Here is a 19,918-nt window from a genome sequence, read left to right on the forward strand (position 1 = left end):
GGACCCACAGGTTGAGAACCACTGCACTAGAGGTTGCCAGCCAATTGAAACCTTGAGATCTTGAGATGAACAATGCCTGCATATAAGTTTAATGGAATTATCTGATTAGACAGATAAGGAATGCTGGAGAAGAAAAGCTCTGATCTAATTTAGGTGGCCTCCACTTTGAATTCTAATACTATTAATACATTGCAGACCACAAGAGCATAACGTTTTGCGCAGGCAGCTCAGTGCTGTTCCCAATGACAGAACTGTGCTTTTAAGCCCCAGAGACACCACTTTAGCTGTTTACTGGTGCTGGTGAAGGTAACCAGGAACAACCTTTGTTCAGCTGTATACCTAGGGAAGTGGGGTTGAGAGCTGAGGTCAACCCAACCTTGTGCTGCAGATCTGGGAGAGATCCCAACTCTCTTTCCCAGCCACAGACTACAATCAGGATAGCTACTGCCTGACTCCTTTTCTGTTTTGCCAGTAAATTGCTATGGGACTGTCATCATTGTTTGAAAACTGCTGTGTGTCTGAATGTTCAGGGGATAGTTATTACTTCCTTATGTAATGTTCAGAAGATGCATATGTACATAACCCATTGTGTAGACATTTCCCACCAACTATTATTTATTCTTGAGTGAAACTTTTAGAATGCACCAGTTTTACAAATAAAGAACTTCTGGAACTTGTAACCCATCAATCTCTGGCAAACACAATATCAAGGAGCGACTTGAGAAACTGCAAGTCGCTTCTGGTGTGAGAGAATTGGCCGTCTGCATGGACGTTGCCCAGGGGACACCCAGATGTTTTGATCATCCTTGTGGGAGGCTTCTCTCATGTCCCCGTATGGAGCTGGAGCTGATAGAGGGAGCTCATCCTCACTCTCCCCAGGTTGAATTCGAACTGGCAACCTTCAGGTCAGCAACCCAACCTTCAAGTCATCAGTCCTGCCGGCACAAGGGTTTAACCCACTGTGCCACCATCATATCCTATGATGATTCTGTGCATCATAGAAAGAGAAGACAGCTCTGGAAGCAAACATATTTTTAAGGAAACATGCAGAGCCACAATATATTGTTTGTACCATAACATGGTAAGTACGTTTTGGAAGAAAAAAAAATATCGTTTCCTGTTTCAAGCAAGACAGAGGACTAGTATATATGATTTATCTGATGAGAGCTCTGAATGCATGTTTTCAGTAACTTTTACCCAAAGGCTAATAAACAAACAAACAGGCAAGTTTGTTACAAAATTATCTTTATTTCTTTGCATTATCTGTTTTCCCACAGAATTCACTAACATATTATGGGAGAATCTACATTGCCCTCCAATAATTAAAAATATGCAGAATGGCTATATTTTCACCAACTATATATAGATCTGCAGTTTTGATTTCCTTCCCTGATGAACAAAAGTGCTTTAACATATCCCTGTGGTTTATAAACAGCTGATTGACCTCAAGCGATTAAGACATTTATTGAAGATCTGCTCTTATAAAACAGAAAAGGAACAATCGATATTGTGAAATGCTAACAAAAAGGACTACTATGCCTGCAGAGTGTTCAGGTGTTCAGGTTTTTTGTGTGTGTGTGTCAGGAGTGACTTGAGAAACTGCAAGTTGCTTCTGGAGTGAGAGAATTGGTCGTCTGCAAGGACGTTGCCCAGGGGACGCCCGGATGTTTTGATCATCCTTGTGGGAGGCTTCTCTCATGTCCCCGCATGGAGCTGGAGCTGATAGAGGGAGCTCATCTGCACTCTACCCAGGTGGGATTTTAACCTGGCAGCTTTCAGATCAGCAACCCAACCTTCAAGTCACAAGGCTTTAATCCACTACACCACCGGGGATCCAGGTGTTCAAATAAACTCAAACTAATTCAGCAGTACTTAACTGCCAAAAATAATGCTGAGTACCAGAGCACATTTAAATGAGTCTTCCATATCCACTGAGGTTTGATTCCAGAACCTGCTGTGGATACCCAAATCCGTAGATGCTGAAGTCCTGTTAAATACAACGGTGTAGTAAAGTGATATCCCTTTTGTAAAACAATGAATAACTCAAACAAGTGATGGAGAAAGAGCCTAAGAATTTGTGAAATGATAGCAGACTATAGCAGGATATTTTCAGACATTAGTATAGTGTAGGCATGGGCAAACTAAAGCCGGGCTGGATGCAGCCCTCTTGACACTTACATCAGACCTTCCTCATTTTCCCTGTCTTCTTAACATAAGGACATGGTGGTCTACCACGTCCTTATGCCAAAAAGATGGGGGAGGAAGTATGTAGTAGCTGAGAGTCCCCTGGGGTGCTCTCAGCTACCATGTGACTCATCCTCCTCTCGGCATAAAGATGATGAGTGAATCTGTAGATGCAAAACTGGTGGATACAGATGGCCAAGTGTATTTGCAAGGTAAAATTCCTACTGTTGTTCTTATTCTGGAAGTTAATAGGTTATTATCTTGACACATACATGCACTTGGGAGAAATGTTTTTGTTAGGCTAGATTCAGACACATCACAACTTTCCTGACGCCCTCCCACACTGTATTTTAATGATTGATTCCAGAGTTTCTGAAGGCATTCTTATTCCATGTAAATCCCATTCAAATTTCCAATCTGAAGTAAAATAACTAGCTTGTCCCTAGTTAACATCATCAGTATGTACATCCTATAAATCTGAAAGCTACATAAAAAGCAGTCATTTACAGTGATTTTCTGTGATATAGAACCTAATTTCTATATGTAGTTGGAAACCGTGAGCCAAGATTATTTTAAACAGGCAAATCCATAAGATATCAAGAAAAAGATTCTCCATAACATACATTTTGGGGATACTGGAGGATCCTGGAGGCATCAAAATGATTTGAGGAGGGAGTCACAAGATCCCATTCCAGACAAAAGTAACATTGGGTAATATCTGACAGCAGTTTACATATCTGCAATTTATATACATCTGGAAAATTGTACATAATTATAATATTGGTTATAAAATCATGACAGCAAACCAATGGAATTGGTTTATGTGGTGTAAAATTGATACTCGTATCTCTGTGTTCAAGTGAAATCTAACAAGGTTGCGAATGTGGAAGGTATAGGTTATGATATTAAGAAAGAAAAGTCTGATTCCTCAACAGCAGTAGAATTGGGCAACTAGTCCACAGTCTCGGGTTCCACATGTCTTCTTTGGGCCACCAAAAGATATAGCTACTCCCATGGCCCACACACCCTTCTATTTTGCATGAAATATTTGAGATAACTTTGGCCTGTTTGAAGATTAGAAGACTAGAAGTCACTTCTGGTTTTGATCAAAGGTTTTGCAATGTAAAATGAGTCACGTAGCCACTAAAATGTTGAAATTGCTCAAATGGATCCTTAAAAGAAACGAAGGGACTAGATGGCTATACTATGTACAATTTGTGTCTGTAATAAACTGCAAAAAAACAGGGTGGAATTAATTACATTATTCCACTGATGCAATACATTCCATGAATATAAATTTGTTGTTGTGTGTCCTTCAAGTTATTCTGACTGAAGGTGACCCTAAAGTGAAGCTATCAGGGAGTTTTCATGGCAGGATTTCCTCAGAAGAGGTTTGCCACTGCCTTCCTCTGAGACTCAGAGTATGACTTTTCCAAGATTACCTCACCTTGGAAAATTAGCAAAGGGCAAATTCTTCATGCCTCTGTTCTTACTGCTCAAAATGGAAGTGACATGAATTGTAATGCTTAAAAACTAGAATCCACATTTGCTACTGAATTGTTCATGCACTGAGCCAATTGTACACTTTAATTATTGTTGAGTCATTTCTATAAACCCCCAGAAATCTCCCCAATGGATAAAAAGTAGTAATTCAAATATTTTCTAGTTTTTAATAAGTTGTCTACAATAAGTGGGGGAAGAGAAGCTGAAACCTACTGAAATACAGGGATTCTAGATGGTGAATACATAAAATGGTTACTAAGATTCTTCTCTTAGCCATGCTTTGAATATACTCACCCATTCTGAGACTAGGCAATATATGCTGAATGGCATTATCTTCGGACAATGTCAACATTAATGATACTATGCATATATTAATTACTAAAATTTTCGGCAAACTTTGGTCACAAACCCATATTTTTCATATCCTCTTTTTCTCCTATTCAGATAATGCTTTGAGAATACATACCCAAACAAGTATGGCGAAAGAATGAAAACGAATGTTGTCTTTGATGACCTTCATGGTCAGAAACCAGGAGGCATTGTGCTTGGCACAGGGCGTTGGGTTACAACATGTGATGGGGGCACAGTGGTAGGCTATTTAAGGCCTGGCCGCCCTTTCATGTGCCTCTTTCGATAGGAACAGCATCGAACATAGAGTCCTTGGATGCTTTACACAGAGGTTTGGGTTGCTTCCTTGCATGTTTTAACATTTGTTTTCATTGTCCAGAGCTCTAATGGGCTGATGACATTCATTTTCAAAACACAATTTGATCTTACTGAAATACTTGCAAAGGGGCCGAGTGAGTTATTGGCTAGCCAGGTCTAGGAACGAGACTAAGTCTCCTCTTGTTCTTGTCCATGGTAGGGAGCGGGAGATAATGCAAGACTGTAGTGTACACTCTTGGCATCTTTTTTGTGAATTGGTCTCATAGATTCTGTGACCCAGAATAGGGGTGAAGGAGTCAACCCTGGAAGCTGATCTGCTCTCATTTATAAGGTCCTGCAACTTGGATGGGAATATCCTGGGTTTACCTTCCAGTAAGTCGACGATCAGGGATCAAGCCAATTACTCAGGGGTTCAGTCAAGTGAAGGCTGAGGAGGTATTCTAAAGTGACACCTGGTCTCATCTGGACCCACATTAGGTTACTCCCCCTCTAGCTTATTTCAGGTCCCGTTAAATTAAAGATGATATGGGTATTTGACCCACTCTTTCGTATCTGGTCTTGTTATTCTATGGCTGGTCATCAAACAAACAATGGTTTCTATGTAGTGATGCCGTTATGGAAACAAAAACAAAAGTTAACACCAGAAACTTATGAAAGGTTTTTAAAAAAATAAGAAAGAGACTCCACACAAGTAAGAGAAGTAGCACAGATATTCGTTTCAGTGTGAATAGAAACAACAAAGAATAGAAATATCTACTGCATATATTGGTGAGACATTGTATATATAAGAATCAATTGAGGTAATATTGGTATTGCATATTTCAAAAGAATGATGGCTAACTTAATCTGAGTTGTCTTTTGCTTTGATTTAAAAAGTTCACTACTGTATTACAAAATGTGGCTCGCTCATATTTTCAATTTTTCACCAGAGGAGAGAAAGAAAATAAGGCATCATTGGTGCTTTACTGGCCAACACAGGTGAGATTTTAAAAATAAAGTTCTTTAGTGAGCATGGAGACCACACATGGAACCTGCTTCTTCTGACTGAACCGTGGGTCATCAGACTGGGATTCATAGTTTCTGGCTACTTTGTAGTTCACCATGGTCAGAATCTGCAGGACCTCCAGCTCTTTGCCATGATCATTCAAAACCGAGCAAAGAGACTGCACAAACCAGGAACCTTTCCCAGGATTCCTCCAGGAAAAATAACCTACAAGTAAGAACAACAGATAATAAGTTGCTTATTGCAAAGAAGGATGAAGTAGGGTCATAGTAAAGCATCCCAGCACAATAAGAAGTATACACAATACTGAAAACTTCAGATTCCTAATGCCTAAAGAGGTACGTTTTCCTTGCCTGTTCAAGACACAAGTGTTTGTAACTGTGATGTGTGTGTATGTAGGTGAGAAGAGAGAGACTCCCTTTGAGTATATATAGTTTTACTGGATTGTGACAACTGAAATGACCCTGGAATGGAGTCCCTCCATTATGTAGAAAAATTGTTTAGGAGTCTGTGCTTTTTAGCTTAAAAAGACAAGAACCAGGAAAAAGGCACAAGAAAAACTTATGTAGGCTGAATTTTGTTTGACATAGAAAACAGATGAACATCATTCAACAAAGTTCATTGGCAGAGTCTTCAAACTTCTTTCATATAAAGAACAATGAACTTATGGTTAGATCATTATGATGTAGATTGAAGGAGATTGGACAAATCCATGGAGAATAGCTCAATTCATGGTTGTGTGCTATGATACCTAAGAACAGAAAAGCCATTCCCCATAGTAGCAAAAGGGCTTCCCAAAGACACTGCAGGAGACATTGTTGGGCATGCTAGTCAAATCTACTGTATTTATATTCTAAACACATCTCAGCCCTATTCAGGTAAGTGAGACAAAATAAAAGGGACAGAATGTATGAACGCAGTCTGTGGAAAGTGTTAGCAAGCCTTGTTTTCTAGACGTTCTTGTGCATCTCAGCCACAGATCTTGACAGCTGTTTTGATCCGTATTAATGTAAAGTGGTCCTAGGCATATACAGATTTCTGTATACTGTTAGGACACTTCTGAATTTTGAAGACTTTAGGTAGGTTAGGAAAAAGGGGGGAAAGGAAGGAGCAAGGTAAAGGTTTTCCCCTGACATTGTCCAGTCGTGTCCAACTCTGGGGGGTTGGTGCTCATCTCCATTTCTAAGCTGAAGAGCTGGCGTTGTCCATAGACACCTCCAAGGTCATGTGGCCAGCATGACTGCATGGAGCGCCGTTACCTTCCCACCGGAGCGGTACTTATTGATCTACTAACATTTGCATGTTTTCAAACTGCTAGGTTGGCAGAAGCTAACAGCGGGTGCTCACTCTGCTCCCCGGATTCGATTCGAACCTGCAACCTTTCAGTCCGCAAGTTCAGCAGCTCAGTGCTTTAACACACTGCGCCACCGGGGGTTCCGGAAGGAGGAAGACAAGCAAAAAATTCCAGTGCAATGCATTTGCAAGAATGGCTAAGAATGTAATGTGAAGAAAATACACCTTACAATTTCTGTATTAAAATCTAGATATTCATATGTATTTCTCCCAAAAATGTGTACTCAGTTTTATGCTAGCTCATCTTTGTATCAAACTGTCCCGTTTTCTTACCTGGCACAGTGGAATAGGCATACAAAAAATCTGCTTCCACTGGAATCTTGTATCTTGGATTAGCATCCATTTCCAGATTGTCATTGGAAGAACCTGAATCAGTCTGAATTCCGGCATCAAATTCTGATCCTCTACATGCCTGAAACCAGAATATTAACAGAGGCCAAATAGTGTGTAAATCATATATATTTTACAGGAAATCTTATATATTAATTTTATGTATTTATCATTCTCACCTTTCTCTCAACATGGGACCCAAGAGTTAAAATAAGTTAAATATAAACATTTAATACAAAGTTTGAACAATGCACAAGTTGTTATATTAAAAAAATGATTGAATTTCAAAAAGTGTAAAATCATTTAAAAACTATCAATAAATATAGAAATGGAAAACACACAGGTGTTTAATAACTATTTGGTTGTACAGCAGTGGTTCTCAGCCTGTGGATCCCCAAGTATTTTGGCCTATAACTCCCAGAAATCCCTGCCAGTTTACCAGCTGTTCAGATTTCTGGGAGTTGAAGGGCAAAACATCTGAGGTCCCACAGGTTGAGAATCACTGCTCTACAACCAAATAGTTATTAAACACCTATTTAAATAAAAATGGTGAAAAGAGAGAAAACTGGAGACCATTCTAGTCTCCCATAGAAGGCAATTCCTCTGGCTGGAAGCAGCTACTGAGAAGACAGTCTCCTTTGTCTTCATAGATGGACCTATGAAGATGGTGGGACCAAGAGAAAGGCCTCCAACCCCAAAATCTGAAGACGTTTTTGTTTTAGATTATGGCACTGTATTATTACATCAGAGGTTCTCAACCTGAGGTCCCCAGATGTTTTTGGCCTACAACTCCTAGAAATCCCAGCCAGTTTACCAGCTATGAGAATTTCTGGGAGCTGAAGACCAAAACATCTGGGGACCCCAGGTTAAGAACAACTGTATTACATTGTATGACATGGCTTTGTGACAGGTTCATGTCATAACTAAATTTGCAACTGTGCCTTGTAAACTGAATTATGTACCTTAATGACTTATAGAAGGATAGCTGAGGGATGTGAATTCTATCAAAATTGTAGGGGTATGCCAATATGATTATAACTAATATTAAGACTTCTTTTTTCCATTTTACAATATTCTTTTTCCATTTTACAGTATTCTTCCCCAACCCTGGTTTATCACAAATATGGAGCACCTAAGAGAGGGGAAAAACCCTTTCCATTAAAAAAGTTAAAAACTGAACGATTAGGTTAGAAATTCTGGAGAATCAAAGAATGTTACATGACAATTGTACTTGACCTATCAAGCTGTCATATACTCAGTCAGATGACTACCCTGCCACAGTAAATCTATAGTGCTAATAAAATTAGGTAGAACCTAGTGCTTTTGATAAACTTCTTCCAGATGACCTGGTGATAAAACATCACAACACAAAGCCTGGCCAGCTGAACAAAAGAAAAGCTAGAAGAATGCACTCCAGACTAAAGCACTGTTCATTAACGTGCTAGGCAGTTATATGCCATCTGAGAAAGGACATATTATGGTTTTTCAAAACTTGCAGAAAGTTCAAGTAGATTTGAAAACCTAAGTTTTAACTTCTTATTACTTGCAGTTTGGGTTTTCCATTGTCAGAGTAGATCACAGTGACATATCTTCATTCATTTTGTTCTCACAAACAGGAATTAATATTTCAAAAATGTATTCTAGTTTTGCAAAATTATGAGCAGTTTTATGCATTTTTATGTTTGAGATTTATGTCTGGGGGGAAAAGGTGTTTATGCAAGAACACTGTTAATGGGGGAGGTTGCATAACACTTTTTTGTTTACTAAAAATTCACAGAAAACCAAACCCTGAGCTAAATAGAAAGATTAGGTCTTTAACTTTCGAAAAAGGTTGAAAAATTAAGCAAAGGTTGAGAATTTAGTGGAATAATTTGACAAATGAAAAAACTTTTGATTTTTTTTACATGCCTAATCTCAGTCCAGTGTTTTAAGCTTTACTTTGCAGCTGATTCAGGTCACTGTTTTCCTTTTTAACTTAATATCTATGTATGGCATTCCAGGCCATCTTCCACTAAGTGCATTTTAACTAGCGTGAAAATCTTCTTACCTGAATGAAAAATAATTTAGGTTTTCCAATGAGACTTTGGCACTTGTCTCCTCTGAAAAGGCCAGTCAAATTCTTGATTGCCATACATCCATCAGTGCCATAGATAAGACCCTCCTCTCCATGACTCAATAATATGCAGGCAAAACAAGCGGCATCATCATGGTTCTCAACAGCAGCTATGAATAAAACACACTTTCCATTGGTGTGACAGAAATTTTTGCTCACCCTTTCATAAGGAAAATACTGTATTTACTTGAATCGAATGCTCATCTGTTTTGGTTAAATGACCTAGCCAAAATTGGTTTGCACACTGGATTAGCATCTTAGTGTTGAGCCAAAGCAAAAGGGGAAGCTGATTCAGGAGCTGCAGCTGGAGGTCCTCTTTGAGGGATGTCATCTCTAACTAAATGGTCATGATTCAATACTATGTGATCCCGGGATTTGTAGTTTAGTGAAGCACCAGTATTCTTTGACAGAAAAGGCTTGAAACCTTGTCAAACTGCAGCCCCCAGGATTCCATTGCATTGCACCAGGGCAATTAAAGTGGACTCATTCTACAGAATAGATGCAACCCAAGGTTTTTTTGGTTATGCATTTTATGCATTTTTGTTTTCCAATTGTATCATTTAAAATTGTTATATGGTTTTTGTTTATTACGTATATTGTATTGTATTGTTTTTTTATCATGTTGGAAACCGCCCTGAGTCCCTTGGGGAGATAGAGCAGTATATAAATAAAGTTTATTATTATTATTATTATTATTATTATTATTATTATTATTATTATTTCCATAGCTGGAAGCTTTGTTGCTCTAACACACGAAATTCTAAGCAGGCAGCAACAGTAATGCGTACCTTTTCAAAGAGCACTTTTTGCCACTGTGCATTACATTTGGCAGTAAATACTTTTTTTTTTTGGTTTCAGGGTTTTGAAAATTGAGGTGCACATTAAATTTGATGGCAGGTCAGGTACAGGTAATATGTACCAAGTCTTATTCTAAATAATTGAAATACACCTAGAAAGAAGGGCACACCCCAATTATACAAACATTTACTCAGAGTCAAGCTCCAGTTTGAGAAATATCGCTTAATTTCTAATATGATGTAGCCTTATGCAATAATAAAATATTATTTTGCTGATCAAAATCTGTACTAACTGTAATTTAAGGAGAAATAAAGCAGCAATTGTGAACATACATAGACTTATCTGGTTCTTTTCTTGAAAGGTTAATATCCCTCCCTTTCCTTACAAGCATTAAAAGCTGGTGTTAGCAAGCACCACAAAATCTAATAAAATTCCAAAACAGAGTTACACTATAGACAGAACAACAGCATATATCTGTTTCTATTGCAAAGTTCTTGTTTATAATAACACATTTGCCAAGTTTCTAACTATTGCTTTAAGACTTCAAATGGCCAAGGAAACGTTATTTAACTATAACAGTGAAGAGCTAGAAAATCAAGTCAAGACACCCAAAGTAATTAACTTTCTTGGCCATCTGTAGATTAAATCAAACTTGTCATTCTTTTTTTTCATTACCTTCACCAAGTATTTTCTCCATATTATCACAAGTGAGATCATTATAGATAGAAACATCAAATCCTATGCCTCGAAAACATTTCTGCAGGTCTCCAGCATCTTTATCAGTGCCGTTGCGTATTCTCATGCCTGCTAAGACAAAAGAAAAGGTCAGAAACAATGACTTGAAGCACATGTGAAAATTGACACAAAAACTTGGGTTGACCTATTCACGGATCAAGGTAAGTACTGTATCTTAACTCATATAAAAATGAAACTGCCATTTTCTCTTAATAGAGTAGTGAAAGGTAAGAGTTTAGTCCATGCCAGGAGACTCTAAAAGAAGAATGTTATTCTATTCTCTCCACTGTGATACTGTTTTTAGCCTTTTTGAATGCCTGGATTGGAAAATGGCAATGGTGGTCAAGGTTCCTGAGGTGCTGCCGGTATTTCCTCACTCTACCGAGCGCCCTTCCAGACAGGCCCTATATCCCAGGATCCGATCCCAGATTTTCTGTTTATCTCAGATTATCTGGCAGTGAGACTCATATAATCCAGTTTAAAGCAGAAAACCTGGATCAGATCCTGGGATATAGGGCCTGTCTGGAAGGGCCCTTAATGTATCAATGGGTCATATTAAAATCCAACATTTTGGCCCCAAAATCTTTCTCTGATTGATACATGAGGTCAACTCATACACGAGTATATGTATGTATTTTTACAGAGTTGCAAAGAGCAAACCGATCAATATAAGATTTTTTTAAAAAACTCAGACTCCTAATATATTGCATTTATATCCTGCCTTTGTCTCAAGATGGGATTCTGAGTAGCCACACGGTAGCTCATATTTGTACTAACAGACCCAAACAATTTTGGTGTCAGCCTTATTCAATGGTAAAACATTGTTTCACTGATCAAATTCTGTGCTGACTGCCACTCAAGCAGCAACCATGAACATATGTAGACTTATTCAGTTGGCAGCAAGCACCACAAAATCCAATAAAATTTCAAATCTACAATACAGCTACATTATAAACAGTACAATAGCACATACCTGTATCTTTTGCAAAGTTCTTGTTGTTTATAATAACACATTTACCAAGTTTCTTGTAGTCCATACGATATCGGAAAGTTGGAGTAACAATTCGGTACTGGCTACTGGACTCTGGATGCTGATCATTCTTTGTTTTCCTGTGGAAATGTTGCTAAATGTTCACATTTGAATATTTCAAAGTATGGTTTGTGGGGTTATTTTCAGAGGACTCAGTTGAATTCAAGTTTGCATGGATGTTCTTGGTTGGATTAACAAAATAATTAATTAAATATGGGCTTTCAGAATACCTAACTGATTTTATGAATTTATGATAAAAATGAAAATAACTTAGCAATAACTTACATCTACCTTGATGTATATGGCAAGGACATGGGAAAGCTTACATGATTTATGCATTTATTGCGTGTTAAGAGTTTGAACCCTTGCATAGTTCAAGTAACTGACACTCTAATATCACCTTCTCAGAGGCAAAATAGCGGAAAACACTTTTGAAATTACACAGCATCTGTCTATAACGGGGTCCTCAAACTTTTTTAACATAGCCGGTCCACGGTCCCTTAGAGTGCTGGGGGGCCAGACTATAGTTTGAAAAAAAAATACAAACAAATTCCTATGCACACTGTACATGTTTTATTTGCAGTGCAAAAAAGAAAGAACAATACAATATTTAAAAATAAGAACACTTTTAGTCAACATAAACCTATCAAGATTTTAATGGGAAGTGTGGGCCTGCTTCTGGCCAACGAGATAGTCAAGTTAATTAGGATTGTTGTTGTTGTGTGACTTCAAGCCATTTCAGATTTAGGGTGAGCCTAAGTCTAAAACTGAGGGCGGGGACCAGATAAATGACCTTGGAGGGCCGCATCCAGCCCATGGGCCTTAGTTTGGGGATCTCAAGTCTATAACATATATAACACATGCATATTTTGGAAATGGCCCACTTTTGTACCATATGATATTTGATTATTGTCTGCTCCTGTCATCTGTCTTTGATAGCAATTGAATCAAAGAATATTATAGTGAAGGAGGATTGGCAGGAGATAATTTGTTACTATACTATGTAAACTGCTAATAAAAATATACAGAGACAAACTTTGCAATATACAAGTAGATCAAATATTTCTGGCTTGTGGCTTCAAAGATCACATTGTTTGCTCGCTTTACATTGTTGTGTGCCCAAGCAGTTTCCTATTTATTTAAATCTCAAGGTGAATCTACCACAACCATTTTTAGCACGATTTGTTTAGAGGTTGTTCGCCTTTGCCTTCCTCTAAGGGTAACTGTGACTTGTCCAAGGTCACCTAGTAGGTTTTCTGAACAAGGGCTTGAACACTGGTCTCCAGAGTCTTAGGTGAATACTCAAATCACTACCTACCATCCTGGCTTTCAGTGAAATTTTATGCATGGTGACTCAAAATTGAATGTCACAATTTTCAATGGGGCTTACTCTGCCTCAAGTGCAGATAGAACTGTTTCTTTTAAGGGAATGGGATTATAAATATTCGGCCTCCCAGGGACCGTCAAAGTCTGGTAGCACTCCTTTATCCCAACATGGCTCACAATTTTAGTTAAAACAAAACAAATTGCTGGATTGTGCAAAAGTAAAAAAAAAAACACCAATTACACAAACATCCATAAAATATTAATTTAAAGCAATTTTAAAAAGGCAGTTAAAACAATTATATAAAAATAAACCACTTCAATTAAAACTCACCCTAATGCAACAGATGGCTAATAGTCAAAAGCCTTGGTAAACAGAAAGGGGTTTACCTGCAATATGTGTGTGTGAGGGAGGGGAGGGGGGAGAGGAAGAGGCAAGGGGCCAACCTAGCTTTCTGTGTAAGGGAATTTCCAGCCTGTTCCCAGTAGACATGTACACGAAATTCATCCCTATCATTTTTCCTGTTTCTTTTGTGTCTTCTGTTTATTCGGAAGAACAAAACAGGGAGCCTCCTTCCGACACTGATATCTGCTCGACACGAAAGTCTGCTTTTGTGTCGAGCCAAAATTGCCTCCTTGCCTGCATGTACGCAGGCCTGGAGCTAGGTTGCAGACGCGCTCCAGGCTTGCTTGCAAGCCCCACCACACACACTCTCTCTCTGAGAGTGTGGACGGCATGTTTGGCGGCTGCCAGGGTCTGCAGGTGAGCTCTGGGCCTGCTTGCAGGCCCCGCCACACACACACTAGCTGCCAAACACATCTTCCACATTCTCGGAGAGCGTATGTTTGGCAAGGCCTGCAAGCAGGCCCAGGGCTTACCATTTGCAGGTGAGCTCCAGGCCTGCTTTCAGTCCCTGACACACACACACTGTCCTAGAGTGTGGCAGGGCATGTGGAGGCTGGCAAGGTGTGCAGGCAGTTCCGGAGCCAGCCTGCAGCTGAATGCCTTACTCCAGAAGAGCAACAGTAGGTGCCATCAGGTAAGAAGAACGCCAGGAAGGGGAGGCAGTGGGTAATGGTCCGAATTTCAGGGCCCCAATCTGACCCCCCCCCCCCCAATTTCGGAAAGCTCTTGAAAAAGGATCAGGCCCCGATAGAAAGCCAAGACACAAAATGGGGCAAGGTTTATCCCGAAAGCACAAGACTAATTCCCAGGCTCTTTTTTTGGTACTTAAAACCTGGCCAGGCTCACATTGGGTGATAAGGACTTTCTCATAATCTGACAAACAGAGCTGGGGAAGCAAAATCTGATTGGTTATTCACTCCTATTTCTTCTTTTAGACTATATATTCAATATACCTTTGATATGTCTTTGATCAGACAGGCCTGTTCTCAGACTGCTCTCCAGAAATCAAGGTGAATGTGTTCTAATTTTTTTGTACTGTATATGATTCTATGCTAGACTCAGATTAACTGCTTCCAGTTTCAAACACAAATTTCCATTTGGACCAAGCACAAAGTTTTGGTCACAAACCAATGTATTATTGGATGACATTTTATGACAAAGAAAAATGATCCAACCTATTCCCGGAGAACCTAAGCATGAAGTTCTCATGACCAATGGGCCATTATTGTGGTCTAAGCAGAACAGATACTGCCAACGTTTTCATAGAAGGTTTCCTTTCCAATGACATCTTTCATGTATGTATTTGTCTCAGATGCTCAAAGCTCTGAACAACTCATGCTCTCCACAGTACCAACTATACAATTTTGATGTTTGCATCATTTTTCAAAAAGCAACAATAGTGGAGTAATTTTTTTGTTAGAAGAAAATGCCTGATTAATGAAACATAACGATAAAAAGAATACTGTTTTAAATTGACATTTCCTTGAGAAGTGATATTTTTGTGCTCTCATATTTGAAAGGTTTTCCTTTTTAATAAACTTGTGTTCTGGACATTTGTTTTCTTTTTGTATATTACTTTTGAGATATGACCCTGCTTTTTGTTTATTTTCATTATTCAGTTATGCGGATGAGGCATGACAACAAAATGCCTGACCATTTCCAGAAACTAGGTTATGACTAATTTTTGTTGCTGTTTTAACCCATTACCTTAGTGGGGGAAGAGGAAGACAAAAATATTTCACACACACAATATACCGTTTACCTAATTGCTTATGCATGCGTGTGAAAGAATTAATGCAATGTGATATGCTACTTCCTTTACGATAAAGATTTAAGTCGGTTAGAATGCAAAAAAAAAAAAACCCCAGCACTGACAAAGAGGCAAAGCTGGGAAGTAACTCCGAGTTTTTGAAATAGAAAGATGCTAAGAAAGAAGAGCTATTCCTTTAAGAGTAAATAGCCCACATTGTTCTGAATATGCTAAAGAGAACAATGGTTCCATCAGATCACTGGTTTCCAACCTTTAGTCATCTGCTCCCAGAGTCCCTCTTAACTGGCTAAACTGGCTGCAGACTTTGGAAACAAAATACTGTAAGGATCAAAAGATAGGAATCACTGTTTATTGAACCAAGGTATCAGTAACAAACCAAAAGGAGAATGTGTTCTGCCATGGCTGCAAAACATAAGGGGTGCAATGGGGGCTCCTTACTCCCCCTCTTTCCAGGAAATGCCAAAAAAGGGGAAGAAGCATCCAACTTCAACAAGTGAATTGATCATCAGACACCTGCAATCTGCTTCAAGACAAACTGTTCTCCTCCCTTTCCTTCCCTTCCCCTTGGAATTTCCTTGACAGAAAGAAGATATAAGAGAGAAGGTAGAGAGCCAGCATGAATTGGTGGTTTGAGCACTGGACCACAACTCTGTAGAACAGGGTAGATTCCCAGTTTAGCCATGGAAACGTACTGGGCATACTTGAATGGATACAACAACAAGGCAGAAAGAAGGTAGGGGATTGGAAGGTAGGGTGTTGCTTCCTTAAAAAATGAAACCAGCAATTCTCAACATCTTAGTGCTGTAAATCTGTGCTGCAGAAGAAGGAAAAAAATAAGGAAAAAAGTATTTAGCAGTCCCCTTAAGACTGATTTATATTTTAGTACAAGCATTTGTGAATATCAATGCATTTCCTCAAAAGCAATGACCGAGGAAGCAGATTGATAGCCACAAAACCTCATGCTAAAATATGAAACAGAAAGAAGCCTGAATGGATGACAGATTAAATGTTTCAAACAGTTATGGACAGAAAAGCATTAAAAGTAAAAGGTGACAGAAAAAGAGTCAGCACTCTGAGTGCAACTGTTCAATGACTTGTGTGCAGAAATGAAAATGACTATAATAATTAATATAGGTAAAAGAAGAGACCTCCTACTCAAGATCCGAGAAATCAAAGATCGATTTAAACAAAGGTTGGGAGTACTCTATGACTAGTGGGGGATACACACTGAAGAACGTTATCAAAAAGATGAAAGGCTGACTGATTCATTAAATGAAAAACCATTTGAAGATGAATCCACAATTGTAGAAAAAGAAGCTGCACTCAAGACACTTCAGAGAAATAAACCATCTACACAGCTGTTTCAAGCTACAGAGATCAAATCCACACAAATTCTAATTAAAATTTGTAAACAAATATGTTAAATAGGGCAATGGCCCAAAGATTAATATACATTCCACTCCCCAAGAGAGGGGACACCAGGGATTCTGTAACCATCAGAACATCACACTAATCTCCAATGGAAAGTGTTACTATTCATAAAATTAAAATAAAAGAGACTTCTGCCATCTATGGAGTGATAAATGGCAGATGCTCAAGATGTGTTCAGAAAAGGAACCAACACTAGAGGTCATATTGCAAACCAACATTTGATAATGGAGTCTATAAAAGGATTTCAGAAGAAAAGCAATCTGTACTTTACAGATTATACAGCAAAGCATTTGATTATGTAGCTCACAAAAAACCATGGGTATTTCTTAAAGAAATGTGTGTTCCACAACATTTTTGTTTGTCCTATTTCCTAACTCACACTCAGGAAAAGACACAATTGTTAAGTCAGTACTAGAGAGAAGCAAAAAGGTTTGTCATTGGGGAGGTGTCTTGAATGGCTGCATTTTATAATGTAATCTAATTTACAGATTAAAGATACCATGCAGAAAACTGGATTAGACTTGGGATCAAAAAGACACAAAAATTAGTCGAAGGAACATCAATGTATGCAGCTGATGTCATGTTACTAGTAAACATAGCAGCGAGCTGGAATGAGAGCCAAAGAAGAATGTGCAAAGGAAGGTTGCCATTTATTTTTACAAACATGAATACACAAACAAAATTGTATAAGAGAGTATTTTCACTATCTTTCTTTCCTGACCATTACTACTGATTGTTTATTACTGAAAATAATTTTGTTATAAAAAGTAAGCCACATCAGAGTCAAACATATTAGGTAAAGCACTGCATATAGCTAAAGTGAAGTTTTGCAGAAATGGGGGAGTTACATGTACTAGCCATTTTTAATGAAGATATCCAATGTTTTGAATGGATACTGAAAACTCTTCTTAAACGTTATTCTTTCCCAACCTCACATATGGTTCCTACAAAATTATCTGGCTTGTAAGGATTTCAGGGTAAAGAGGCTGAACTAAGATCTTGGCTAATGGATTACACTGACTGAATATACCCATGCTGTCTTCAGGAACTGAATGCATGACTGGCTTTTACGATTTCCAGGAAAGATAAATTCTCTGGCAGGGCAACACCTGACATTAATATGAACATAGAGTAACTCTGAAAAGAACTGAACCTAGTAGAGTATTCTCAAGGCATCCATAAGATCTCTATTTTCTTTGTTCTCCAGTTTTGGCCCTGACCCACATATTCTACAAAGTGATTTTGTACTGTCAAAAGAGAATGCAATCTTCTCTAAAACATGGGAAACCATCACTGACATACATTTAAGAAAGATGAAAGATATAGCAAACCTGATTTTCACTGCCATGACTTCTAGAAACAGAAGCTACACTATGAAAGAACCAAATTCTTAGGAACAACACTGGATTGCCACTTTTAATCAGTAGCATACACTTTACTCATATTCAGGGCATTCATATACTGAAGCAGGAGATGGGGGTGTACTACTAGTTATGCTGAGAACACATCCCCAGCTAACTTATCTCTGATGACTGAAGTATGGATACTTGGAAAGAGTTCACTATACACAAGCAACTGGTCAAAGACATATGTTCCATATGTTTGCATAGATGTCAGACCTTGTGACTAACCTGGAGAAAGAATATTTTGTTAGTGGAGCAGAATGGTCCCACTCTTATTTGAATACACAGAGCCGAGGCTGATACAGCTGGTGTGCAAAGTGAGCAGTGGCAACAGGGATGATGCCCTCCCATCTTGGTCGCATGGAGCCATGGCCTATCTCGGTGAAGCAAGGAGTCTCCTTGCACAACTGCGATATATAATGGCTTTGTGGAACCAGGATTGGGGGTTGTTCCCGTTGCCCCAGGAAAGATAGTTGGAAATCATCTTTTTTCTTTTGTTACTGGTAGCTTTTAAAAAACATAAACACTAGTTTTTGTTATATGTGTTATTCAATTTTTATTATATGTAGATTGCATTCAATAAAAAGCTTTCTTTTAAAAAAAGGGAAAAAAACATAGTTGTTTTCATTTACTCCTATAGACTAGATCAGGGATCATTTACCCAGCCCCCGTCTTAAACTTTAGACTTAGGGTTGCCCTAAGTCTAAAATGACTTGAAGGCACTCAACAAGAATCTTAATGAATTTGACTCCCTCATCAGTCAGAAAGAGGCTCATACTTCCCACTGAAATACTGGTAAGTTTATGTTGGTTAAAAGTGTTCATTTTAAATACAGCATTGTTTTTCATGTTTTTTTCAAACTATAGTCCAGCCCCCAACTGTCTGAGGGTCCATGAAACCTGCTTACAAAGATTGAGGACCTTTGGATTAAATAATATGACAACTGTTAATGTAACGAAAGGTTTCTTATTTTAAAAGTTCCAATTTTTGACATTGCTACTTCAGTTTTCCTTTCCATTTACTTACAGCGGTGCCTTCAAACTGATCATCATCTGCCCAGTCTTTTTCAAATTAATTCCCTTAATTTGGGAAACGTTTCCTGACACTGACAGAAAGCCCCAACATTTAAAACCACCCAGGCTCATACACATATTACTGGAAGCACCAAGACAATTGTAACAAATATTTTGCACTTATCCAATGCTTGACAGGATATTAAGGAAGAAAATTTGCAATGCATGAATCAAGATTTGGAATTTCCTGAATATATATGCAGGAAATTACAGCAAAAGATTATAAAGCAACTGATTCACAAATAATTAAAGTATATCACCGATGCATATATGCTGTTGGGCACTTTCATGGTATACAAAAGGGAGGGTGATGTGTTACAAAAATGTGAAGAAGAACATTATCTGCAGGCTTATTTTCTTACTTTCCAAAATAGGGAACCAAGTTTAGGACAACAGATACGCTTTATCAATTCTGTGGGCTTCATCAACAATAATTTAAGCTTGCTGGTTCTTCCAGATGTCAACATGCTTTCATAAAACTATCACATCTTGGAAATGCATTTTAGTATTACTGTACATTTCCAAAGGTTCTGATTTTATACAACTAAATCACAGCCAAATTCTTTGATTCCTAATCAAAAATAATATTTGGATTTAAAACTTAATTTGTACCTCATCTTTCTCCTAAATATGGTACTAAAGGAGACTGTTCCTCGTTATATCCTATATACACTGTATACCAGGTATGAACATGCCCAGGCCCGTGGGAATAATAATATAATAAAACTTTATTTATACCCCGCCACCATCTCCCCGTGGGGACTCAGGGGCGGCTCACAATGTTACAAAAGTAACA

At 38.4% G+C, this 19,918-nt stretch overlaps 1 protein-coding gene across 3 annotated transcripts in view; it reads right to left on the reverse strand.

Annotated features, from left to right (window-relative positions):
- Nucleotides 1-1,228: 1,228 nt before the first annotated feature.
- Nucleotides 1,229-19,918, reverse strand: part of casp7 (caspase 7) — a 36,833-nt gene continuing 18,143 nt past the window's right edge. For 2 of the 3 annotated variants that reach the window (XM_008114736.3, XM_008114735.3), the window contains exons 3-7: nt 11,659-11,795; nt 10,626-10,757; nt 9,087-9,262; nt 6,983-7,121; nt 1,229-5,563 (exon numbers count right to left, since the gene is read on the reverse strand). In XM_008114736.3, coding sequence (XP_008112943.2) covers nt 5,340-5,563; nt 6,983-7,121; nt 9,087-9,262; nt 10,626-10,757; nt 11,659-11,795 — 808 coding nt within the window. In that variant the 3' untranslated portion in view covers nt 1,229-5,339. The remainder of the gene's footprint in view (nt 5,564-6,982; nt 7,122-9,086; nt 9,263-10,625; nt 10,758-11,658; nt 11,796-19,918) is intronic. The other variant, XM_003223441.4, reaches the window with a different exon arrangement.

This window comes from Anolis carolinensis, chromosome 3 (assembly GCF_035594765.1).
Source record: "Anolis carolinensis isolate JA03-04 chromosome 3, rAnoCar3.1.pri, whole genome shotgun sequence".
Taxonomy (NCBI): domain Eukaryota; kingdom Metazoa; phylum Chordata; class Lepidosauria; order Squamata; family Dactyloidae; genus Anolis; species Anolis carolinensis.